Source organism: Myotis lucifugus, unplaced genomic scaffold (genome assembly GCF_000147115.1).
Source record: "Myotis lucifugus unplaced genomic scaffold, Myoluc2.0 scaffold_175, whole genome shotgun sequence".
Taxonomy (NCBI): domain Eukaryota; kingdom Metazoa; phylum Chordata; class Mammalia; order Chiroptera; family Vespertilionidae; genus Myotis; species Myotis lucifugus.
In genome coordinates this window covers 301208-327570 of record NW_005871223.1, presented here as the reverse complement: position 1 = coordinate 327570, position 26363 = coordinate 301208, and the positions used below count along the sequence as shown (strand labels likewise).

At 44.5% G+C, this 26363-nt stretch overlaps 1 protein-coding gene across 1 annotated transcript in view; it reads left to right on the top strand.

Moving 5' to 3' along the window:
- Window positions 1-26363, top strand: part of MINDY4B (MINDY family member 4B) — a 44426-nt gene that overhangs the window by 1382 nt on the left and 16681 nt on the right. The window contains exons 3-10 of the mRNA XM_014462239.2: window positions 859-1026; window positions 7476-7595; window positions 8300-8391; window positions 16641-16806; window positions 17322-17387; window positions 21527-21597; window positions 23364-23436; window positions 24188-24346. Of these exons, the coding sequence (XP_014317725.2) occupies window positions 859-1026; window positions 7476-7595; window positions 8300-8391; window positions 16641-16806; window positions 17322-17387; window positions 21527-21597; window positions 23364-23436; window positions 24188-24346 (915 nt within the window). The remainder of the gene's footprint in view (window positions 1-858; window positions 1027-7475; window positions 7596-8299; window positions 8392-16640; window positions 16807-17321; window positions 17388-21526; window positions 21598-23363; window positions 23437-24187; window positions 24347-26363) is intronic.

The following is a 26363-nucleotide window of genomic DNA, read 5'->3' as shown; positions in this document are numbered from 1 at the left end:
GTTTCTTTCATGCTTCAGCTACCAATAGGGCAGATTTGTTTCATAACATTAGTGTAGAAGTTAAGTAAATTGGAAGAAGAGGTGATGCTAACATATTTAAATGCCATAAAATCAGTCACAAAAAATAAAAATAGATTTTTTGCCTTAAAGATGGGGCATGAATTTTTTTTTAAAGAAGAAAATTTGTCCTAGCTGGTTTGGCTCAGTGGATAGAGCATCAGCCTGTGGACTGAAGGGCCCCGGATTCAATTCCAGTCAAGGGCACAAGCTCAGGTTGCAGGCTTGATTCCTAGTAGTGCAGGAGGCAGCTGATCAATGATTCTCTCTCATCATTCTATCTCTCTCTCCCTCTCACTTCCTCTCTGAAATCAATAAAAATGTATTTTTAAAAAAGGAAGGAGAAAATTATACTCACTTATTGGGGAATAGGAATCTGAGAAAAGTAAAGGGAGGTAACTTGACTTCATTTACTGGCCAGTTAACAATATAATAAAAAATACCTTGTATAGACTTGAAAGAGTTACTCGTTATTTATAAGATGGTGTCCTCTCAAAACGAGACACACTGACATTTATATTCTTCTCTAAACATAATTTCGAGTCAAGGTCTTGATAGCATTAATTATGTTTCCATAGTTGCACTTAACCTCCTCGAGTCACATCAAACTTAGGAGAAGCCCCTTTGACGCAGACACTGGCGTTTTTCTGCCTCTTTCATTGTTATGTATCACAATTTTCAAACATCTTGAAAAGGGAGACAACATTTTCTGATAAAAATTATTTCAGAGAGAAAGAAAGAAAAGGGGAGAGGTCATCACAGCACTGTTTGCTTTGTTTTTGGTGGTGGCATGTTACTCAGAATCATGAAGGCAGCCATGTGTCTGCTGCTAAGAGTGAAGATGGATCAGGAACACCTCAGCCCAAAAGACAAGGACTCTTGCCATCAAGTGGCCCTTGTTCTACTCCCAAGCCCTCTATCATCTCTTCAAAATCGAGCAGCTTTCCTATCTCCCTAGCAATGGCCACGGTGAGTACAGCTTGTCAATTAAACATGAAATGAAACGTAATCTTCCCCAAACAACAGGGCTGGAGAATCTTATCTGCTGTCATGTGAGAGCATTATGAAGATAAGACTACAGACGGTTGTTATTGGTAGAAGGAGGATATAATTAAAATGACTTATTTATAGTATTTTTCAAGGGCACTGCTGACGTTACAGTCTTTTCCTCCCAAATTATGAGTCTCTCTTTATTCGCTTCCTGGACTTGACAGTTAAATTTGAGGGAGTAAAGTCAGATGAGTCACCATATAAGGTAGGGTAGGGTAGGTTGGCTGGGGAGTGCTGCAAACGCGCAAGACAATGTCGAGGGGTGAGACAGGACCCTGTCCGCGTGTGGGCAGGAGGAAGGGAGGTGGGGACCTGTGCCAGACCCAGTCCTGGGCAAGAGCTGATCTCAGGAAAAAAAGATTTTCTGGGACTGCCAACTAATAGGCAGATTTGAAAAAGAACCTGATACTTGAGGATCCAAGTAGATCTGGAAGCTTCGGGTCCTAAGGACCATTTGCTTATTTCAAAATTTGGCCAGGGTGGGGGCAAAAGGCTATGGAGACCCAGCTAGGAGGCAGGACCAACAGCAACTCACTGGACTAAACAGGTCAGGGCTGGAGACAGGGCTTTGGCAAGTGTCCAAAGAAACAGCTGTTGTAGTCAAAGAGCCACATTGGAAACTGGGGAAGCTCAGCCAAGGTCGGAGCCAGGAAAACAGTCCCTGCTAGGGTGAGAGAGCCCTCCAACTGCACGGCCCTCCAATGTAGCCCCCACACTCACCTCGTCCCCCAACCTCACACTGTATTCTAGAGCCTTGGGCAGACCTCTCCCCAGACCCTAAGAGCAAGAGGGGGAAGAAGCATCCCCTCCTGACCACAGGCTGTCCGACACCCGGGCACGGGCGCAGAAACCTCCGGGCCGAGCCTGGCCACCTGAGCACACAGCAGCAACAGGTGCACTGTGCTCATAGCTCCATGGGCCGGCACCACCCTTGGCCCCTGCTGAGGGGGCTATTGAGGGGGCCTGGAACCCCTTCAGGGGGAGTCACAGTCTCCACCTGTTTTTTAAAAAATCCTCACCCAGGCATATGTTTACTGATTTTAGAGAGAGGAAGGGAGAGAGAGAGAGAGAGAGAGAGAGAGAGAGAGAGAGAGAGAGAGAGGAGAGAGAGAGGCATCAATATGAGAGAGAAACTTGGATTGGTTGCCTCCCCTATGTGCCCCAAGCATCATCCCATAACCTTTTGGTGTATGGGATGACGCTCCTACCAACTGAGCCACCCAGCCAGGGCTGTACCTGCTTTTTGAGCACAGAAGTGGAGCTGGCCAGACCACAGTGTTTCCTGCTCTGAATATGGCCTTTCCTTAAGCTCCCCAGATGAAACATCAGATTTAGGGACTCTGGCCCCACCCTCACCTCCCTCACCCCATTGCTTTTTATCGTGCATGTTCTCACAGGCCCCACTGTCACATGTGCAGTACAAGTGTAATGGAGACCTATTTGCTCCTTCTCATCAAAAGTCTTTCCACCTCAATCCACCTTCCCTCTTCTACCCGAACGCCAGACGTCACAGAAGATAGGTCAGCAAGGCTCTCATAAGATGCTACACTTTGCTTGCTGGCCTCCCAGCCCCTGGGTGGTGCCTTCATTTGTGTCTTAGGTATCTATCTAGTGAATCCTCCCCTTTGGGTAATGAAGACAGGTGATGGGTCATACTGTGAGTGTAACCAGCCTCCGTGGTTACGCGGCCACACTATGCTAGAGGAACAAAAGTTAGAGCAACTAGCTGTATTTTACTGGCCAAGATAATGCTTTTAATGAACACCCTCTAATAAAAAAATGTAGTATTGAAATAAATGCTTATGGAGAATGTCACTTTAAAATTTATATATATCTGGGAATAGGCTACTTTTTGTGTGAAAAAGAGAAAAACTATGATTCTCTACTGGTATTTGCCTGTGTATGCTGCAGAAATTCCAGACGAGTGCATAGCGTGGAGCCATGGAAGCACGGGGACCAGAGGCACGGGTGTGAGGGAGTCTTTCTTGGTGGTCTTCTTTTACTCTGGATTTTGAACCATGTGAATGTACAATCTATTTTTAAAACACACATACAAACTTTAAAAATAGAAAAAAGCATTCACAGATACTTCCGGAGCCTTCCAGTCTCCCTCTGTTCAGTGGAGGCAGAAGAGTCTGGGTCTGAATTCTCTCCTTTCTCCACAAACACAAACACAACGCAATTGGACACCTCCCCAATGACTTTCCCATCGCAATTCTCTCCCTTTGGAAAAGACAGGGAGACAAAGGAATCGGACTACTATAGCCTGAAATGGATTGATAGAGTATTAAGAAGTCCCAGAAGTAGAAATGATTGATTTTTCTTTCAAAAAAAAAAAAAAAGACTTATTCCCATTATGTGGGCCAGATAATAGGGTGTCCTTTAACTTGTGGTCCCATTAATTAAACACTCCCTGGGACTTGAAGATGACACCTTGGAGCTCTGAATACATGTGTCCCAGGAGGTCGTTTGGAAGCTTGGCCAATTCTACAAGTTTTGGCAGTGCAGCTGCCTGGCAAATTATCAGAGCTATTGAATCCTAACATCCCCTGAAGCATGCATTTTGTCACCATTCTGCTGTCTTCTTCCCCCTCTGTTTGAAGTAGGCATGTGTGGGATTTCCTGCCATTGGCACACACTCTTTGCTGGGAATCTGCTCAGGAAGTAGGGGTAGGTGAAGGGCCCTACATACCCTTGCTTTCCCCAGCTCTCCTGTTTCTCACATTTTTGTGGCCCTATTTCCAATAGTATAGCCTTCTTCCTCCCGCAATCTAACATCTTAGGTGGATGTGCTGCAGTGAACTCTGGTCAGGACTGCTGGCCCCATTGAGCTCGTGGACAAGGGGTGCACCTGCCTCTGGGCTCTTCCACCAGCCTCACGCCACTGCCTTCCTTCCCTCCAGTGGCAATTTTCCATCCTCCTCCACAACCAGGCCCTTCTCCGGGACCCATCCTGAAACACACTCCTGTAGCCTCTTTTATTGGCAGCCAATAAACAAACCTTGGTGTATTTGCAACTCTACCCAGCAGGATCACACTACACTGGCTGGACCGCATGTAATGCTGGGAGAGCAAATATTCTGGGGAGACTGTAATAGATGAAGCTGTAATAGAGAATAGAGGGCAGCAGGCAAAGAGATGGCTTTGGGGGAACAGGAAGCACAGCCTGGTGGCCCCAGCATAAAGTCTGGCCGACAGATGGGCCCCAGGAGATGTTTACTTAATTCATTAATTCACTGCCTGGATGATCCCCTGGAGAGGCATCTCAGCATGAGATGGTGGGTATCATTCTTGTGCCACTTCAGATGCACCCTTTAACCTGCTCCATCCTGCTTTCTGCCTATGAGACTGACTGTAGTGCTCCCTCCTCCTCTGGCTTCCTGTCCAGCTTATCCAATGGGAACCCTGGAGGGAGACTGGAGGGAGGGAAGGGAATGAAGTCAGGTTGTGCAGAGCTGGTTGGATCCCCCTCCTCCAATGCAGTCCCCTCCCTTGGACTCTCCTTCTTGGTTCAGGTAACCACTCCCCCCTCCACCCCCCCATTAGTCATTGTGGTTTCCCCGTAAGTATCCCACATCTTTGTAAATAGTTCCTGTATCAAACTTTCCTCAAGTTAATTATCCTGACTTGAGAGAGCCACTGTTTCCTGCTGGGACCCTGACTGGTATATGTTGAAAGGATTGCATTTGGGTCCTGGCACTGCCATTTACTAATTATGTAACCTTGGGCATCCCAATTAATTGCTCTGGGCCTCAAGATCTTTACATGTAAAATGAAAGGATTGAATTAGATTTTTAAAAAATTATTCAACAAATGCTTATTGTGAGCTACTCTGTACCAGGCACTACTCCAAATGTGGACAAATCTATGGTGAACACAACCCCTCCAAGAGCCTAGTCTGATAGGCTAAGAGGCACTAATTCTGACAATCTCTGTTCCATGATGGGCCAGTAATTTTTAAGACAAGAAAAGATTTATGGATGGAGTTTCAAAGAGAATTATTCTACTTCATGTTGGGTGGGGGTGGGGGGGTAGAAGAGGACTGGATGGGACCAGGTTGTCCCAAGGAAACTCTAAGCCCAGTGACAAGGGACAAACAGCTGGGATAAGGAACTTAAACCTGGTGAGTGTGTGTATGTGTGTGTGTGTGTGTTAATGATCATCATCATTATCATCATCACAGCAAACAGGAAAGAGGTTTCCATTACAAATCCTAGAAAACAAAGTGAAAAGAGAAAAACTATAAACTGTACTTGTCTGTATTAAATAGTAATGATCATTACAGTCATTTATTAAGACCACTTACCACTGTGTCTAGTTACCAGGCAGCAGAGCAACATATGTATGTCACTGAACATGCCTCAGGTTAATCTTGTTGTAAATTATATTTGATGTAAAATAAACAGTAAGATGAAGCACCTTTGCTGTCACTCTAACCAGTGGGGGTTGGCCTGAGAGGCCTGCAGGCCTCTGTCCTAGGCCTCCCCAGGTACATCTGGATGGTGACACTCTGCAACAGAAACAGGAGATGGGATGGTTTGACTTGCAGAATTTTTCTAATTGAATTTGTATTCTAAGCCTTTTTAGTCTCAACAGTCTTAATCTCTGCATTCACACACAGCTTCTCCCTCATTCCTGCCAGTCTCCGGTCTTTATCCCTGTGTTAGGACTTTCTTCCTACTGCATAAGATGTTTCAGCGCAGACAAGCTGTTTCACAAAGGTAGTAACACCCTCCGTTTACTCAGCAGTTATGGTCCCAAAGCCATTTTTCTTACCTTTTCTCTTTCAAGGATAACCATGTTAATCAAGCAGGGGTTCTCCCCATTTGGGGATAAGCAAATAAATCTTACAGCGGCTGGGCAACCTGTCGAGTTCACATGGTCAGTAGGAGCATAACTGGGACTTCTCTGCACTCATCAGCCTTTCCTCTGTGCTATGTAGCCTTGATGGCAGGGAACCACTTTCTGTCACTTTCAGTCCTCTGCTGGGGATGTCCTGGGCTGGTGCCCTCTTTGGCCATGGTATACACTAAGGCTGTGTCTTCTAAGAGCAGCCTCTGTGCTCGTCTGCTCCCTCTCCTTGGTTGGCAGTCACAGATGGCACATACAGGATTAAAGCTGGGGAGGCAACCAGTGGTGTTAGAATGGGCACAAATTCCAACTCTGCTTCTACTAGCTGGGTGACCTTTGGCAAATACTTCTCTGTAAAAGGGGGGTAATAATGTACCTACTTCAAAGAATTAAATTAACATAGTGAATATAAAGCACTTAGCCCAGTGCCTGGTGCATAAAAATACTCAATAAATGCTAGATGTCATTTGCCAGCCTAGTTGAAATGCCACCTCTTCCAAAGCCTTCCCAAGTACTTCAGTCAGAGGTTCTCTCTCCTTCCTTTGTTCGTTCATGGTACTTTGCACTTGATTTGTGGAATTTCACACCTCTGTCTTGTACATAGTTGTGGGATGTTAGACTTTTCACATATCTATAGCCCACACAGGATTAGCACATGCTAAATGATGAATACACCTCTGATTATGAATGGATCCCTTTTTTTCATGTGTTTGGTTTATAAAGGCTTGTTTCCATTTTGATGGTTTCAAATCTCAATGTACTATTAAGTACTCTGGAAAACCTTAAAGATTCTGGGGCAAGAGAACAGAGAATGCTTGTTTAATATCATTGAAACCACTATTGTACTCAGGCCAGAAACACAGTCCTGTATATTCCTTTAGAAAAAGAGAAAGCAAGATATTTCCTCCTTTAGGTTTACTTCTTTTTATTTATTTATTTATTTTTTAATTGATTTCAGAGACAGGAAGGGAGAGGGAGAGATAGAAACATAAATGATGAGAGAGAATCATTGATCTGCTGCCTCCTGTGCACCTCCTACTGGGGATAGAGCCCAGAAACCACGCATGTGACCTGACCTAGAATTGAACTGTGACCTCCTGGTTCAGAGGTTTATGCCCAACCACTGAGCCACACCAGCTGGGCTTCTTTTTTTTTCTGGAGCAAGTCATGAATATAGGGACAGCAGCACAAGGACAGAGCCACAGCCTGGAGTGTACTGTGTGTGATAAAAGGAGAGATGGCTAGCAATGAAAGAGGATACAAGGTCCCTTTCATCAAATAGGGATGATATAGGTTTAGGGTTGGCACACTGAGCTTTGAGGATAAAATGTCCTCAGTGAACCTGACATGAATCTTTTGCACAGGACTTTACAATTAAAATAGAGAGGCATAGCTCTAAATGTAGGAAGGGGACAGGCCACCTCCATGGTTTCACTGCCTTACTTAAGATTGATGAGGAATGTGTCTCAGAAGAATTCTCTTCCTTTGAACTCACCGTTTGTATCCCCTCCTCTCAGAAGCTGCGGCAGAACCTCTTTGGAAATACGGTCTATGTCTTCAGCTGTGATTGGAAAAAGGCTTGTTTCAGGTTCCATGATCCTTTTTCTGACCTGGCTTTTGCTTTGGAAGTGGGAAAGGTAATAGCAGGTGACAATTTTTGAAAACCCCAATTCCATATTCCTTACCTATGTTTCCTTTCATTCTCATTTCTGTAACACATGTTTCATTACAATAACTTGTAGAAACATATCAATAATTTAAAAATTGACCTTAAATGATAACAGACTGTTTACAATTATAACTTACTGTCTGGGTTGTAACAAAGACTCAGACTTCTTTTTCTTCTCTCTCCCTCCTTGTAATTCCAATTTTCCTGGCTCTTTACCCAAGTCCTAAGCATCCCTGAGGATTTAGAGGCAGGAGATCTGGCAACTTCTCTCTGGCTTATTCAAAATCTCAATAATTCATGTCATTGATCACCAGTCACACAGAATTTCAAGAGCTAGACATCTATTTCTTTATCTCCTACAAATGTGCAAGTTGATATGAAGCAGGGGCACCATGGAGGCAGGGTGGAAGAGGGCATATATCCCCAGGTGCCAGTGCTCCGTAAAGAAGTTGATCACTGCCGATTCCAGCTTGGCAGCAGCCCATGGAGAAGGGTAGGTCAGTGTAGTACAATGTCCCTTGCTCAGTCTAGGGGATGCTGTACACCAGGAGGGAAGGGCTGCACAGAAGAACAGAGCATGACATTCACTTGCATGAGTTCTCCCTTGGAACGTCAGTCCTGAGAAGTGTAAAGCCCTGCACCCAGCCTTACCATTCATCTTCCCCTTTGCAGGGAGGTGCCCAAAGCATTCAGATGGCCGTACAAGGATTGATCATCAAGTACTTGCTGTTTACAAGGGAGGGGAAAGACTGTAACTTCCACAGGTAAGAGGAAGTACTTGGGAGAGTTACTCATTTCCTGAGAACCTTTATATGCTAAATAATCACAGCAGAAATCCCTGGGTCCCCTCAGGAAGGGGACTTGCTCACAGACAAAAATGGGGCTGGTTCTTCCCTCGGAGCTGGATTCTGTGATGGGGATGGCTGTCCTGGAGTTACTCTCAAAGCACAGCAGAAGAACAATGCTGACAGTTTTATGCTCTGCTGCAGATCACCTGTCAGGTAACACAAAGCACCAGGTCTTGGGTGGGCTGCCTTGATAACATTTGACAGGAAGTTTCAACCTAGCAATTCCAGGGAGGAACAAAATGGCAATGAAAACCCTTGATAAAAAAAGGACTAATCTTCCTCTTTAATCAGGCTACCAAAGTACAGTGTTTGGTAGTTGCCATTAGTTCAAATTACTTTATTCTTAGAAGTTAACAAAACCTATTGTTTGCAAAACTCTATGCTTGCTATTAGAGAAAATATAAATAAGTAAAAGGCATCTATTTGCCTTCAAGCAAGATAAGTTATCACCAAACCTGGAATTAAATGTACAATATATTCTAAGGTGGTGAATTGCCAGGTTCCTTAGAAGCAGAGCCAGAGCTGGAATTCCTTATATGAGGGGTTAATGAAGGGAATTCCCTCAGCTGAAACCTGTGAGAGAGAGTGGGAAGCAGGATGAGGAAGGAGAGGCTGAGAAGGAATAGGATTCTGAATGGTGACTCTAAATTACACACTAGATCAGATGGATTTAATTGACATTTACAGAATATTTCACCCCAAAACTACAGAATATACGTTTGTTTCAAGTGCACACAGGTCTAAAGATAGACCACATAAAACAAGACTCTACAAGTTCAAGAAGATTGAAATCATATCAAGCATCTTCTCAGATCACAATGGCATGAAATTAGAAATAAACTACAGTAAAAACACCCCAAAACATTAAAACACATGGAGGATAAATAGAATGTTATTAAACAATGAATGGGTTACCAATGAGATCAAGAAAGACATAAAAAACTTCCTGGAGACAAATTAAAATGAACATACAACTACCCAAAATCTCTAGAACACAGCAAAAGCAGTCCTGAGAGGAAAGTTCATAGCACTACAGGCCTACTTTAAAAAACAAAACACGGAGCTACAGTGGCGCAATCGGTTAGCGCGCGGTACTTATAAAAAACAAAACAAAAAAATTTACAATAAACTATTTAACCCTACAATTTAAAGAATTAGAAAGATAAAAAGAAAAACCCAGAGTGACTAGAAGGGAAGAAATAATAAAGATCAGAGCAGAAATAAATGACAAAGACTGAAAAAACTACAAAAAAATCAATGAAACTAAGAGCTGGTTCTTTGAAAAGAAAAATGAGATTGATGAACCTTTAGACATTTTCATCAAAAAACAAAGAGAGAGGGCCCAAATAAATAAAATCGGAAACAAAAGCAGTGAAGTAACAACTGACATCACAAAAATACAAAGGATAATAAGGAAACTGGAGGCCCAGTGCATGAAATTCGTGCACAGAGGGGGTTCTCCAGCCTGGCCTGCACCCTCTCCAATCTGGGACCTCTCAGGGGATGTCCGACTGCAGGTTTAGGATCGGGCCTAAACCAGCAGTTGGACATTCCTCTCACAATCTGGAATGACTGGCTCCTAACCACTCGCCTGCCTGCCTGCCTGATCGCCCCTAACTGACCTCCCCTGCAGGCCTGATCACCCCTAACTTCCTCTGCCTCAGCCCCCACCACAATGGCTTTGTCCAGAAGGAAGTCAGACGTCTGGAAGATGGCCAGTCGACCCAGTCTAATTAGCATATTACCCTTTTATTAGTATAGACAGATTATATAGGATAGGATTGCTTAACTGGGGGGAAAAGCCTTTTTCAGCAGGAGGAGATGCTCTTGGAAGACAAAAACACATAGAATCCCTATATCTGGCCTGAGAGCCAGCCATATGCACTATACTGCCAAACCAGTCATTAAAAAATTGAATCACTTTCTTACACCTTACACCAAATAGCTGTTGCCCTTAAAACCCCTCCTCAGCCCCCACTGTAGGTTCTGCCTTTGCAGTTCACCCAGATTTGGTTCTGATTGGTCAGTTTCTATGCCAGTCACTGTCAAAAGCTCCACCTCCTAGGCAGCCATTGGCTCCTCGCAATTCACCCAGATTTGGTTCTGATTGGTTGGTTGGTTTCTATGCCAATCAGCATCTCTGGGCCTATCTCCAGGCCTGATCATTGAGGTGGGGCTGATCAGCAGCTGCCCCAGGCTGCTGGTGAGCGGGCTGAACTGCTGACCTCTGGGAGAGAGAGAGAGGCTTGGCTGCTGGCAAGGCTGGGAGAGAGAAGCAGGGTCTGATCATCCTGCTTCTCTCTCCCAGCCTCGCCAGCAGCCACTGCTGCTGCTGATTAGCCTCACCTCTCTCTCTCTCTCTCTCTCTCTCTCTCTCTCTCTCTCAGAGGTCAGCAGTTCAGCCCGCTTGCCTGCTGCGTGCACAGCCTGGCATTTGGTTGAGCCTCTGGTCATTGTGGATGTTACAACCCTGGCACTCTCTCTCTCTCTAGATATAGATATAGATATAGATATAGATATAGATATAGATATAGATATAGATATAGATATAGATAGATATAGATACACCGAGTGGCCAGATTATTATGATCACCCCATCAGTACTTCATTGGGCCACCTTTTGCCTTCAATACTGCGGCGATTTCTTCTTGGCATTGACTCCACGAGATGTTGAAAGGTGATGCGAGGAATCTGACACCATGCCTGATGAATAGCACTGTCCAGTTCTGTGAGATTTGATGGTTGTGGAACCAGCTGCCTGATGGCTCTTTTAACTTCGTCCCTCAAATGCTCAATTGAATTGAGATCTGGTGATTGTGGGGGCCACCTAAGCAAGGTAAAGTCTCCCTCATGTTCTTGAAACCACTCCTGCACAATACGAGCACCATGGCATGGTGCATTGTCTTGTTGGAAGAAGCCATCTTCATTGGGATATGCCATCAACATGATAGGATAAACTTGATCAGCAACGATACTTAGGTATGTTGTGCTATTCAGACGTTTATAATGGTCTGGCCCTCTAGCAACTTCAGCGTGAAATTATAGCTAATTTGCCTACAAACGTCAGGTGGTCATAATAATCTGGCCACTCAGTGTGTGTGTATATATATATATATATATATATATATATATATATATATATACACACACTATGAACAACTATATGCCAATAAGCTGGACAATGTGGATGAAATGGAAAAATTCCTAGAAAAATACAATCTTCCAAAACTGAATCAGGAAGAACCAGAAAACCCAAATAGGCCAATAACAACTGATAAAATTAAAACAGTAAAAAACAAACAACCAAACAAAAAAACTCCTGGCAAACAAAAGCCCTGGTATGGACGGCTTCACAGGAGAGTTTTACCAAACGTTAAAAGAAGAACACCTATCCTCCTCAAACTATTCCAAAAAATTCAAGAGGAAGGAACACTTCTGAGCTCTTTTTATGAGGCCAACATTTCCTAACTCGAAAACCAGATAAAGACACTACAAAGAAAGAAAATTATAGGCCAATATCCTTGATGAACATAGATGCTAAAATCTTCAACAAAATATTAGAAAATTGGATCCAGCAATATATTAAATAGATTATACACCATGACCTAGTGGGATTTATTTCAGGGATGCAAGGCTGGTACAATATTCATAAATCAATAAATGTGATACATCACATAAAGAAACTGAAAGGGTAAAAAAATCACATGATCATATCAATAGATGCAGAAAAAGCATTTGACAAAGTCCAGCACCCATTTTTTATAAAAACTCAGCAAAGTGGGAATAGAGGGATCATACCTCAATATAATAAAGGCCATATATGACAAACCTGTAGCCAACGTCATACTCAAATGGCAAAAACTAAAACCATTTCTCCTAGGAACAGGAACGAGACAGGAATGTCCACTTCCACTACTCTTATTCAACTGGAAGTCTTAGCTACAGCGATCAGACAAGAAGAAAACTACCCTAGCTGGTTTGGCTCAGTGGATAGAGCGTTGGCCTACGGACTGAATGGTCCTAGGTTCGGTTCCGGCCAAGGGCACATGCCTGGGTTGTAGGCTCGATCCCCAGTAGGGGGCGTGCAGGAGGCAGCTGATCAATGATTCTCTCTCATCATTGATGTTTATATCTCTCTATTCCTCTCCCTTCCTCTCTGAAATCAATAAAAATATTAATTAAAATAAAAAAAGAAGAAAACATAAAAGACATCCAATTTGGAAGTGAGGAAGTAAAACTCTCATTATTTGCAGATGATATGACATTGTACATAGAAGACCCTAAAGACTCCACCAAAAAACTACTAGATTTAATGAATGAATTCAGCAATGTAGCAGGATACAAAATTAAAACCCAGAAATCAATGGCATTTTTATACACCAATAATGAATTTTCAGAAAGAGAAACTAAACAAACAATCCCATTTACCACTGCAACAAAAAAAATAGGATATTTAGAAATAAACTTAACCAAGGAGGTAAAAGACTTATATTCAGAAAACTACAGGATATTCAAAAAAGAAATAGAGGAAGATATAAACAAGTGGAAGAATATACTATGTTCATGGATTGGTAAAATTAACATTATTAAAATGTCCATACTACCCAAAGCAATCTATAGATTCAATGTAATCCCTATTAAATTACCAACAGCATATTTCACAGATCTAGAACAAATACTCCAAAAATTTACCTGGAACCTGAATAGCTGCAGCAATCTTGAGAAAGAAAAACAAAGATGAAGGAAACACAATACCAGATATCAAGTTATACTACAAAGCCACCATAATCAAAACTGCTGGTACTGGCACAAGAACAGGCATATAGATCAATGGAACAGAACAGAGACACCAGAAATCAATCTAATCCATTATACTCAGTTAATATTGGACAAAGGAGGCAAGAGCATGCAATGGAGCCAAGACAGTCTCTTTAATAAATAGTGTTGGGAAAATTGGACAGGTACATGCAAAAAAAATGAAACTAGTTAATTTTTACCCCATACACAAAAATAAACTCAAATGGATAAAAGATTTAAATGTAAGTCATGAAACCATAAAATCCTAGAAAAAAATCATAGGCAGCAAAATCTCAGACATCTCTCATAGCAATATGTTTGTGGATACATCTCCTAGGGCAAAGGAAACTAAGGAGAAAATAAGCAAATGGGACTACATCAAAATTTTAAAAGGTCTGCATGGCAAAAGAAACCATCAACAAAATGAAAAGGGAGTCCATTGTATGGGAAAACATATTGATAAATGGTTAATATCCAAAATATATAAGGAATTCATGCAACTCAACAAAAGGAAGACAAACAATCCAATTAAAAAATGAGCAAAGAACCTAAATGAACACTTATTCAAAGTGACAAACAGATATCCAAGAGACATATGAAAAAATGCTCAAAGTCACTAATCATCAGAAAGAGGCAAATTAAAAAAATAATGAGGAATAAACCCACACCTGTCAAAATGGCTACCATCAACAAATCAACAAATGTGAAGTGCTGTAGAGGATGTGGAGAAGAGGGAACCCTAGTACACTGCTGGTAGGAATGCAGACTGGTGCAGCCATTATGGAAAACAATATGGAGTTTCCTCAAAAAATTAAATATGGAACTGCCATTTGACCCAGTGACCCCTTAGAAATATATCGTAAGAAAGCCAAAACACCAATCAGAAAGAACATATGCACCCCTATGTTCATAGCAGTGCAATTTACAATAGCTAAGATCTGGAAAGAGCCCAAGTGCGCATCAGTAGATGAGTGGGTAAAAAAGCTGTAGTACATTTACACCATGGCATGGAATACTATGCAGCAGTAAAAAAAAAAAAAAAAAGAAGGATCTCTTACCCTTTGAGACAGCATGGAGGGACCCGGAGAGTATTATGCTAAGTGAAATGAGCCAGTCAAAGAAAGACAAGTATCACATGATCTCACTCATATGTGGAATCTAATGAACAAAATAAACTGAATGACAATATTGAAGCAGAGACATAGAAACATGGGATAGACTGTCAAGTCTCAGAGGGAAGGTGGGGATGAGTGGGTGGATAGGAAGAAATTAACCAAAGAACTTGTATACATAGATGCATAACCCATGGACACAGACAATAGTGTGGTGAAGGTCAGGAGTGAGGGGGGGAGGGGGGGTAGAAGCAGTGAGTGGGGGGGAAAGGGGACATATGTTCATAGCAGCACAATTCACCATAGCTAAGATTTTGAAACAGCCTAAGTGCCCATCAGCAGATGAGTGGATTAGAAAACTACGGTACATCTACACAATGGAATACTATGCTGCTATAAAAAAGAAGGAATTCTTACCATTTGTAGCAGCATGGATGGAACTGGAGAGCATTATGCTAAGTGAAATAAGCTAGGCAGTGAAAGAAAAATACCACATGATCTCACTCATTTATGGATAGTAAAGACCATTATAAACTGATGAACAAAAAGATAGATACAGAGGCAGAGGAGCATGGAACAGACTGTCAAATTACAGCGGGAAGGCTGGGGAGTGTTGGGGAGGGCAGTAAGAGATCAATCGAAGGACTTATATGCATACATATAAGCATAATCAATGGACACAAGACACTTGGGGGGGGCGGTGTAAGGGCATGTGCCGGGGGGTAGAGGAGGCCGGGGGAAGGTCAATGGGGGAAAAAAAAGAGACATATGTATTACTATTTGTAAGACTTTAAACAAGAAAATAAAAATTTTTTAAAAAAAGAATGGGGTTCTTGTGAAGTCTAGCCTCAGTCTGATCCCAGGAGCTTATTGCCCATCCACAGCTGAGAGAGCAGGGCTCTGGTACCTCCACCCCATCAGGCATCGACCTTGGCCATCTGCAGGAGAGGCCTAACTCCTCGTCACCTCTGGGCCAGGTGCCTCCAGTACTTCAGAGAAAGTTGAAAAGTAGGAGCCAGTAGCAGCAGTACTGGAAGCAGCTGGGTGACATGTCCACCAACTAAGTAAAAGGGATCCCAGGGAATCTAGATGGAGCACACACAATATTTGCTGCATGAATGTAAAGCATTTAACACAGTCCTGGTATGTGGCAAATATGAAATACATGGTGATGAGTAACTGCTGTGATAGATCAGCTCCACGAAGCCTCCTGCACCTTCCCAGCCACGCGTTCTCTCTCCTGTACTCTCACAGCACTCTCTTTTGTTCTCATCTGCCTCCTACTAGGATGTTGGAGTATGAGGCTCCTTGTGACTCATTTCTCTATTGCCACAGAACTAGATGGATTCTGTAAGTTATTGCTGAGTTCATTAATGAAACCCCATGTGTTTCTTCATTGGGACAACAGTTGTCAATGTAAAATACTGAGAAAACAGGCATAGTTAAGTATACCACTAAAGATGGGTTCCTATTTCCTGGGAGGTTGGACAGCCTGAGATTATTACTCAATGGAGTGTAATGGTTAGGACTAGGGAGTCAGGAGCCAGACTGCCCACATTCAAATCACTGCTCTATCACTTTAAAGATGAATGACCAGGGGCAAATTACTCAACCTCTCTGTCTTAACTTCCTCACCTCTAAAATGGGAGTACTAATAGTATCTACCTCACAGATGTGAGGACTGAATGAGGTGATATGTGTGAAGTGCTCAGAACAACACTGGGCACAGTGAGTGCCAGGTGAGTGTCAGCTCCGGGTTAATAAGGGCAACCTGGAGTAGACCTCCAGTGATGCACAGGCTGTGGTCAGGCAGACAGGACATACGTGGCATGCACATTAAAGGCAGACAAGTGCATGAGCAAATGTGGGAAATATGTTCAGGGACTGGTCCATCTGGGGCAGAGGGTTTGCAAAATGGAAATCTGGGAGATAAAACTGGGAGAATTGTTCAGGGCTGTGCTAGGAAAGGGCCTGTGTTATTGGGTTAAAGAACATAGCTCAGTCCCTGCTGGAGTTCTGGAGAGAGGACAGTGGTGGGACTCAATGGCGGCAGTAGTAACTGCCCGCCCCCCATATTACCAAGAGCAATATGCTGCTGAGAGGACACCAGTTCCAGTGACAGCAGATAGGACATCCTCATGACATCGCAGTGTAGGTTGATGAAGGAACCAACCCTGTATTCAGAGTTCATAAGAGTGGAGGCCCCAGCACATGGCCAGATGACGGTCCATTCTAACCCCACCTCCTGCCTTGCAGTCTATGTGCAATAAGCAAGCAAGAGCAGAAGCAGGCCCTGGCTGCGGCACTCGCTGGTATCCTGTGGGTGGCAGGAGAAGCTGAGAAGGCCACCATCTGTCTTGTCACTGAGGACACTCAAGTCACCTCGACTCCTGACTATGCTGGGGACAATTTCACTGAGAGGGTGAGTGCAGTCTGGGTACCGGTTCACCATGGAAGTGGAGGTGGGGCCCCATCGATGCTTCTGTGAGGTCTGCTGTGGCCAAAGGCACCATTCAAAGAGGTGAGGGGCAAGGATTGTAGGTGATCCAAGCAGCCAAAACAGAGAATCCTGCTACGGATTTCTCCCTCCACCATGATCAAGAATATCCCATACCTGAAGTCATCATAAAGTGCATTTCCATGCCCACTGTCTTAAACATAGCTAAACGCTACCTATTGGGGGGAAGGGGTCTGTTTATGGTTTTACTGCTTAAGATATCATATTGATTTAAAACTGAGGGATGTAAACATGAGGCTAGTAGCCACCCAATTTTACCATGTTTTATATGGCCTTGTATAAGAGAATATGTCAGTTTTTAGCAATGTGATTTTACAATGAAGCAAAAATCTACCTTGAGGTAATAACAGTGAATTGACATTTTATAGGTGTAACTTTCATCTTCCTTCTCATTTTAATCTTCTTTTCCTGATTTATAGCTTCAGCTGTTTGAAGTTTTGGAGAAAGAGGCCACTGAGAAATTCATCTATGATCATTTACAATGTGTAAGTGTTTAAGTACTGAGATAATTACTTTATGTTGAACTGATCTTACAGGAACCTTCTTTCTTTTACAAAGTGTCTTTTTAATGATACTTGTTAAGAAAACCAGGTCGTCTTGAGGGCTCAGGAAGGGCAGACCAAGAGAAAGGAAGCCCGCCTCTCCCTCCCCGCAACCTAGAAAGAGGCAGATCACACACCGGCCACTCCTTGGCTAATCAAGCCCAGAAAATAATATGATAGAGGGCATGTGCCAAGATTTCTTTTGTGGAGAGAAAATGTTAAAGCAGTCTTGCCTCACCTAGTGAATAAAAGACAAAAATGGTAGACAACGAAGGTTCTAGTCCGAATTGCCAAAGTGACCATTCACATCGATGCTCAGGAAATTACTTCTGGTCTGAAAAAGGTGGCCCTGTTTCACCTCTTCTATCAGCACCTTCCACACAGTGTTCTCCTCCGCAATGGTTCTCACCCAGTCCCTGGAAAGTAATGGAAGGTTTTATTTTAAAAGATTCCTCTGTGGAGAAACAAAGGAAAGCTGATTTTCTGAGGAATTGAGATGACAGTGTGAAAGCACAGGAACCTGAGCTGGGTGACGGTGAAGCCACACAACTTTGGGCTGTGTAAGGGGACTGTAATCCATGGAACTCACTGCTCTACTCCTTTCAAAGGCCGTAGAGGCAGAAACCTGGGGGTTGAGTTCTCAGCCACACTAACTGTATAAGACCTTGGTTAGCCTGGTTCCCCTGGCCCATCGTGCCTACCATCTCATAGGTCTGTGTTGGCAAAAGAATGTTCTCCCAAAGATGTCCGTACCCTGGTCCCAGGAACCTATGACTGTTACATCACATGGCAAAGGGGAATTAAGGTCTCTAGCCAGCTGACTATAATAGGGAGAGTATCCTGGATTACCCAGGTGGGCCCGATGTACTCACAGGGTCCTTGAATGTGGGGGAGGCAGAAGAGAGGGGAAGAGTGATGTGGGATGAGAGGTGTCATCACTGTTGCAGCTTTGAAGATGGAAGGTGGGACCGTGAACCAAGGAATGTGGGCAGGGCCACTAAGGCTGGAAAGGAAAGGAAACAGATTCTGCCCTGCAGCCCCCAGAAAGAAAGTGGCCCTGCTGGCATCTTGATTTTAGCCCTGTGAGGTAGCCATTTCAGACTCTGACCACCAGAACTGTTAGATAATAAGTTTATATTATTCAAGCTTCTAAATTTATAGTAATTTGTTATAGCAGCAATATGAAACTAATAAAACCTGATGATAGATTTTCAATGGCTGACATGAAATGTTAAGCTGGAAGCCTGCTTAGAGACTATCTTGCAAGCGGGAGATGCTTAATGGGGTTACACAGAGAGAGGAGCCATGTAAGGAATAAATGGTCCTTCCAGCTAAAAGAGGCACATGCTTCCCCCTCTGTCTTCCATCTCTTCAACTCAGACCTGGGAGAGTCTAATTCATTAGGAAGGACCCCCACATCTGCAAGGTCTTCTCAGGAGTTGAGAATCAGAGGGCCAGCGCTGAAGCTCCTCACAGGCTTTCCCCATCAAAGGCTAGGAGTGAGTTGGAAAAGCTAACAAAGGCCCTAAGCCAGTGGTTCTCTCCGAGGATGAGGCCCAGAAATCAGGATTTTAAAAAGATTCCCAGGTGATTCTAATGTGCAGCCAAGGTTGAGAACCACTGCGACTGCGCAGCACAGGTGGGCTCGGCACAGAACTGCCTGCATCAAGCCAACCCAAGCTGAGCCTTTCCATAGCCGCGCTGAGGACAGGTTGGCCCCATTTCCTGAGCGAGAGGGAACTTGATGCATATATTCTGAAGGGCGCTTCCTGACCAGAGGCTGCTTGTTGTGATCATCCCCCATTCACTATCAAAATGCACCAGTACTGTGTCCTAGTTTAAAGCACAGATCTCAAGTGAGGGGTCTGAGGGCTACATGTGAGCAGCAGACCTGTTGTTATAGGTTGAAGTGCATCCCCCCAAAATGATATGTTCAAGTTCTAACTCCCAGGACCGATGAATGTGCTCTGATTTGGAAACAGGGTCTTTGCAGGTGCAATCAAGTTGAGATAAGGTCATGCTGGATTGGGGTGGCCCTAATGCAATGACTGGTGTTTTTATAAGAAGGAAATTTGGGCGCAGACCCAGACATGCAGGGAGAGCACCCTGTGATGATGGAGACAGAGGCTGGGGTGATGCATCTCCCAGACCAAGGGACACCAGGGATTGCCAGCAGCCACCAGAAGCTGGGAAGATCAAGGAGGGATCCTCCCCGGGGCCTGGAGAGAGAGTGCGGCCTTGCTCGGACACATTCAGTTAAGACTTCTGGCTTCCAGAACCAGGAGAGAATAGTGTCCTATTGTAAGTAATTCAGATTTTAATAATTTGTTATAGCAGCGCTAGGAAAGCAATACACCTATATCTGCAGCATTAACCCACACAGTGTTAGATTTTTTTTTTTAATTTGAATCAGCAACAGTCAAAGCCAATCAGAAAATCCCACATAAAAACCTGGACTTTAGCTTCCCCCGCCCGCGCCCCACCCCCCCTCCCCGAAAAAAAAAATCAGGAAATTTGCTGCTCTAGACCTATAGCTCAGCATGTCCTCAGTTAGCTGAGCGTGACTCCCATTAGACAAGTTGTGGTGGAGTGAATGATGTTACCTACCAGGTATGAAGGGCTCTGATGAAGTTTAAGATTTTGAGATGGGGAGATTATCTTAGCTTATCCTGGTGGGTTCAATTAGTCATGGGTTTCATAAGGAAAATGAGGTGGTGGGAGAGAAAGAGGAAGAGGTGCAGTGCCAAAGCAGAGGGGGGAGGGCTGTGTAATGTGGGATCCTTGGCCAAGAAACAAGGACGGCTTCCAGACACTGGAAACAGCAGGAAAGCCTCCAGGTGGGATGCAGGCTGGCCAGCCGTTTGAACCGGGTGCACTGACACCAAGTTGGGTTTCTAACTTCCAGAACTTCAAATAATAAATTCATGTTGTTTTAGGCCCCCACGTTTGTGCTAATTTGCTATGGCAGTGACAGGAAACTAGCATGCAAGCCTTCTCCAGGTTGCCTCGGCCCAGCCCTCCCTCACAGCCTGCAGTGCGCCCATTTGGGTTCCTGTCTAGCTCCTATGGCACCGGAGTTTGTCAGGCCCTGGTTCCTGGGGCACTGGAATTTATTCTCCTGCCAGTCAGATAGTGAAGGGGACAAATGAATCCATAAAAGGCAAAGCACGGGCATTTTAGCTGAAGCCTTCCTGATACAGTGCCTCTAAGGGAGGGGCCTTACCCTGGTATCTCGAAAGCCAGACAAGGAGCTTCTTTGCAGCAGGTAGAGTGTGGACCAAAAACTAAGATAAGGCCAATGAAGGAGAGGCCCTGAATGTTGGTTGGGCAATTTGGATTTGATCCTGGAGATCACAGGGCACCTTCAGAAGGTTCTGAGCAGAAAAGCAACCTGCCCAAGGGAAGAGACAGAGGAGAAGTACCTCAGAAAAGAACAGGTACTGGGACCTAGCACGTTCCGTTCTGAGACTCAAGGCAGGTATTTGCATGCATCATTTCACTTTTGTAACAAACCTGGGGGAAAGGTATTTTTATATGCAATTGCGGATGAGGAGATTGAGCTCAAAGAAGTAAGATAACTCTGAGTTAGTGAGTAGTAGAACTGGTTCTGAATCCAGGTCTGTATAACTCCAGGTCTGTATTTCTATAAAGCCTCTCATCCCCCACCCCCGCCACACTCCCCCTGAGTTCAACCAAGTGGGATGCACTGACTAAGGAGAGACTGGGAAGGGAGGCCAGCCAAGAGCAGCCCTGGGACTTGGGCTAGGATGGACCCAGAAAAATGGAGAGGAAAGATATGCTACATCCTAGCCATGGTTTGAAGAAAATCGCAAGACAGAAGTAGAGGAAAGAAAGAGAGGTTGAAAATCGAGAGAATGATGGTATCATTGGCAGGCTGGAAGCAGTAAGGAGAATGCATTTGAGAGTGGAGATAGATCTAGGGGAGCAGAGAGAGCTCCAGCTGCCCTTTAAGCATCTAGAAAATAAATCTCTCAGGCAGTAAATCCTTGAGTTCATGCCCACAGGTATTCATAGCTGCATTGCTTGGAGGCAAACGTGCTTTTCCCTTGCTTTCCAAACAGTTCAGTGGGGAAGGAAGCCACGGTGTCATCCTGTTTCTTTACAGCCTGATCTTCTCCAGAACATTTGAAAGGTATGTTCTACAAATATTTACCCAGCATTTCCTTTGGCTCTGGGGTCACATAAACCATGTACTCTGGTGTTGGAGAATACTTTCATGCCTACTGGAAACGAGTGCAATATTTTTCTAGTGGATGCTCTTTTTGTTGATACGTCCTTTTCTATCATCAGTTTGGCCATAGTAATGGGTAAATGACTGTCATCAGGAAACTTTGAATCTGCTTTTGTGGTACAGTGCTAGGATACTTTCTGTGGTTATAAATAGTGGCAGACAACAAAGCTTATTTGTACAATTTTCATATAAAATGTTTTATTACTTATATGCACAGTAAAATAGATTCTCAAGTATTTATTTTGCCTCTGTTATATGCAAAGGCCTGTTCTTCACACTGTGGAAAATACAAATAAAAGAAGATAGAACCCTGGCCTCCTGCAGGTTCCAGTCTGGGAAAGACGGGCCACATAGAGCAGCGGTTCTCAACCTGTGGGTCGCGACCTCTTTGGGGGTCGAACGACCCTTTCACAGGGGTCGCCTAAGACCATCGGAAAACACATATATAATTACATATTGTTTTGTGATTAATCACTATGCTTTAATTATGTTCAATTTGTAACAATGAAATTGGGGGTCACCACAACATGAGGAACTGTATTAAAGGGTCGCGGCATTAGGAAGGTTGAGAACCACTGACATAGAGCCTGGGCAAGTCCCAGCTGGTACTTGATGGGCCAAATGAGGTGTGAAGACAATTAATCCAGTGGGTTCCAGAGGAGGAAGGGTGCCCAGCAGTTATGAGAGTCAAGGAAGGCTTCTTAGAAGTAGACTGAAAGAGGGGTAAGCTTGGAGAGAGCTAGAGAGCCCCCAGAAGGGAAGAATTACAAGCCCTGAGGCAGTATTCCTGAAACCTGTCTTTTGTATATCACCATCACATTTTTGTGGTCTATATTATTATTTGCTTAAGCTTGCTTTAAATCAACACACATTTAAATATTAACTTCTTTCCTAACATTAATATCCTTTAAATCATGTATTTGGTGTGCTGAAGACAAATATGTATTAAAAACATCACTATAAAACATTTTTAAATGCTCATCTCTGTGCCATCCAAAATCATGCCATACTTTGGAAAGCACTGCCCTGAATTATACCTGATGCCCTCAAGGCATTTGCCATGCTTGACCAGTCTCTGGGTCGTATTCTCAAAAGGGAGTGACTTCTAGTCCTGGGAATAGGTTCTGTCAAGAACATATACAGCTCTCGTACCAGCACCTTCCGCTCGGTGACAATAGGAGCCATGTTGCACCTTGACTTTAACATTGTCCAGGGTAGAAACCCAACTCCTGGTCTCTGATGAAATAGTAGAGGCTGCCCTTCCATAGCCAAGAAATGAGCTCAACTGGTGTTTTCCACTTAAACAGTCTGTTCAATTCTGCCTTGGGCCAGTTCTCTCTGGAGTGGTCACCTATCACCACCCTAAGCTAAGCATCCCTTGTCCCAGAGCAGTGTCTCTACTGAGCCCAGCATCGGAGCATACACAGGGATTCCAACGCGTGGGGTCTGTGGCTTCTCCCACCTGCACCCACAGCTTTCCCTGTGCAACCCCAGTCCTAGAAGCTTTCCTGCGAGAGAAGGAGACAGGGAGGGCACACGGGAGGGACAGTGACCAGGTGAGCCCATGTGACTGCCGCTTTGTGTTGTGCTGGAGGGAGGAGAGGCTGCAGGTCCTTGGTGCAGTCATCCTCTCTGACCAAATGCTGATGGCATCTCCCATTCTGCAGGCTTCAGAAGGACCTAGATGTCTCCACCATTCATCTGCTACAACCAAATGCTGGAGGCTTCCTATGCAGGCAGGTAGGGGGAAGACTTTGGCTTCTGTTGTGGAACGTGAATCAGGCTTTTTAAAAATTGAGCATATTCTCTTACATGAAGAAAGGTCAATTTATCCTTGAAAGACTAAGATGCTGCCCTGAGTTTGTTATCAGATCTGACCTTCCAGTTCCCATTACAGTCCTTTCTAGTTTACCTCTGAGAGGCCTCTATCCCTGAGAGTCTAGAAACATTAGAAAATATCTTTTTTCCTTTTAATTGAATTTATTGGGGTGACACTGGTTAACAGAATTATACAGGTTTCAGGTGCACAATTCTACAACACATCATCTGTACACTGTACTGTGTGTTCACCACCCCAAGTCAAGTCTCCTTCCATCACCATTTATCCCCCAATACCCTCCTTCACCTCCCAAAAATATTTTGTTAAGACCCACCAGGAATCCCTAATAACTGAAAGAAAAGTTCTATAATAACATATTAGTCTCCTGCTCCTTAAATCCTAACCATGGAAACCAAAGTTTACAAGGAATGTAAAGGGAGGGTGAGCAACAGGTTCTGAGTGGGGCACATGGGAAGTTATGGACTACGGCTCCAGAAAAACAGTTGTTTTAACCCTAAAATGTTAATGCCATACATTTTTCCAGAATTACGTGTGTGATTTCATTCTTTTCAATAAAAATGCTAATTTTAAAATGATTATTAAAATAAAAAAGAAATTAAGTCCTTGTGTCGTTGCCACCTAAAATGTAGTATTTATAAACTGTGTCACTAGGCAGTTTTGAACATGGTTTTAACTGGAAGAGCAAGTCCACATGTCTTTAATGGCTGTCAAAATGGGAAGTCTCAAGAAATACTACATGGAGTCCCAGCACGCAGTAGCATCGGCTATTTGCAGTGGGGGAAGCAGACCTCAGAGGATGGGCTTTCCCAGGTGAGTGGTCCTGATTCTCAACTGCACGACCAAGTGCCAATGTTTTGACATGTTTAAGTCTCTATGTTAAGGTAGTTCAAGTGTGATCTTACCTTTACCCTTTCCTGAATACCCCTCACCCACCACACACACACACACACACACACACACACACACACGCACACACACACGCAATGCACGTACACATACATGGAGACTTTCAGGTCTAAACAGAAATATCCAACTCTACTTACTTCATATTTTATTTTATGTATTTTACTAGAGGCCTGATGCAAGAGTAGGCCTTCCTTTGTGTAAGCGTAGGCCTTCCTTTCCCCGGCTGCCGGCACTGGCTTCCCTCTGGCATCTGGGACCCGGGCTTCCCTCCTCCGGCCGCCCACAGGCACCCAGGACCCAGGCTGCTTCCCTCTGGTCCTGGCTTTGTCAGGAAGGATGTCCGGAATGACCTCTGGAAGGCGTCCAGTCTAATTAATATATTATCATTATATTATTATAGATATAGCGAAAGTATAGGTAATACAAGTAATATGTAAATAAGTTTTTAAAAACAAACCTGAAATAGTCCTAGCTGGTTTGGCTCAGTGGATAGAGTGTTGGCCTGCGGATCAAAGGGTCCTGGGTTTGATTCTGGTCAAGGGCATGTATCTTGGTTGCAGTCTCCTCCCTGTCCCAGGCCTTGGTCAGGGCTCATGCAGGAGGCTACCAATCAATGTGTTTCTTTCACATTGATATTTCTCTGTCTTTCCCTCACTCTTCCACTCTCTCTAAAAATCAATGGAAAAATAACCTCTGGTGAGGTTTTTAAAAAAACAAACCTGAAATATACAGATAAAAGGAAAGTCCTCTGGCATCCCACCCAGCTACAGATCCCCTTCTCAGAAATCAGTACTGTCAATAGCTGGTGGGTATCTTCCCAATCTTTTATTTATGAAAATGAGCAAATACATTTTATCTATTGCTCAAAGCCTTAAAAAAAATCACTAGGGGATAAAGGGAAACCCTTGGTTTTTTAGTTATTTTATTTTATTTTTCAACTAGAGGCCTGGTGCATGAAATTCCTGCATGGGTGGGGTCCCTAGGCCTGACCAGTGATCAGGGCCAATCAGGGCCAGGCTGATTGGGGCCAGGCCGATTGGGGCCTGCCAGCCGGGGGGAGGGACTGTGGGGCGTTGGCTGCTGGCCCAGAGGAGGAAGTTGGCTCTTGGCACCTCTGGGAAAGGGGCCGCATTCACCATCACCAACCCCCAGTTCCCCATCCCAGCCCGGGGCCCAGCCCTGATCAAGTGATTGATCGGGGCCTGCCGGCCAGGGGGAGGGACTGTGGGAGATTGGCCGGCCAGGGGAGGTTGGCTGTGGGAGTGCACTGACCACCAGGGGGCAGCTCCTGCATTGAGTGCCTTCCCCCTGGTGGTCAGTGCGCATCATAGCAACTGGTCATTCCGGTTGTTCAGTCATAACAGTTGCTTAGGCTTTTATATATATACTAGAGGCCCGGTGCACAAAAATTTGTGCACTGGCGGGGGGGTGGGGGAGTGTCCCTCAGCCCCACTTGTGCCCTCTCACAGTCTGGGACCCCTCGGGAGATAACGACCTGCTGGCTTATGTCTGCTCCCGGGTGGCAGAGGGCAGGCCCAATCCCTAGGTGCAGCCCCTGGTCAGGCTCAGAGCAGGGCCGATTGGGGGGTTTGGGGCACCGCCCCCTATCACACTCAAGGCAGGGTCGATGGGGAGGTTGCGGCGCCACCCCCTGTCACGCACAGAGCAGGGCCCATTAGGGGGGTTGGGGCTTCGTACACTGTCACACACAGAGCAGGGCAGATCAGGGGGTTGGGGAGCTCCCCCCTGTCATGCACAGAGTAGGGCCGATAGGGGAGTTGGGGCACCAACCCCTGTCACACACAGAGCAGGGCTGATCAGGGGGTTGGGGCACCGCTGCTGTCTCACTCAGGGCAGGGCCGATGGGGAGGTTGCGGCTCTACCCCGTCACATACAGAGCAGGGCCAATCAGGGGGTTGGG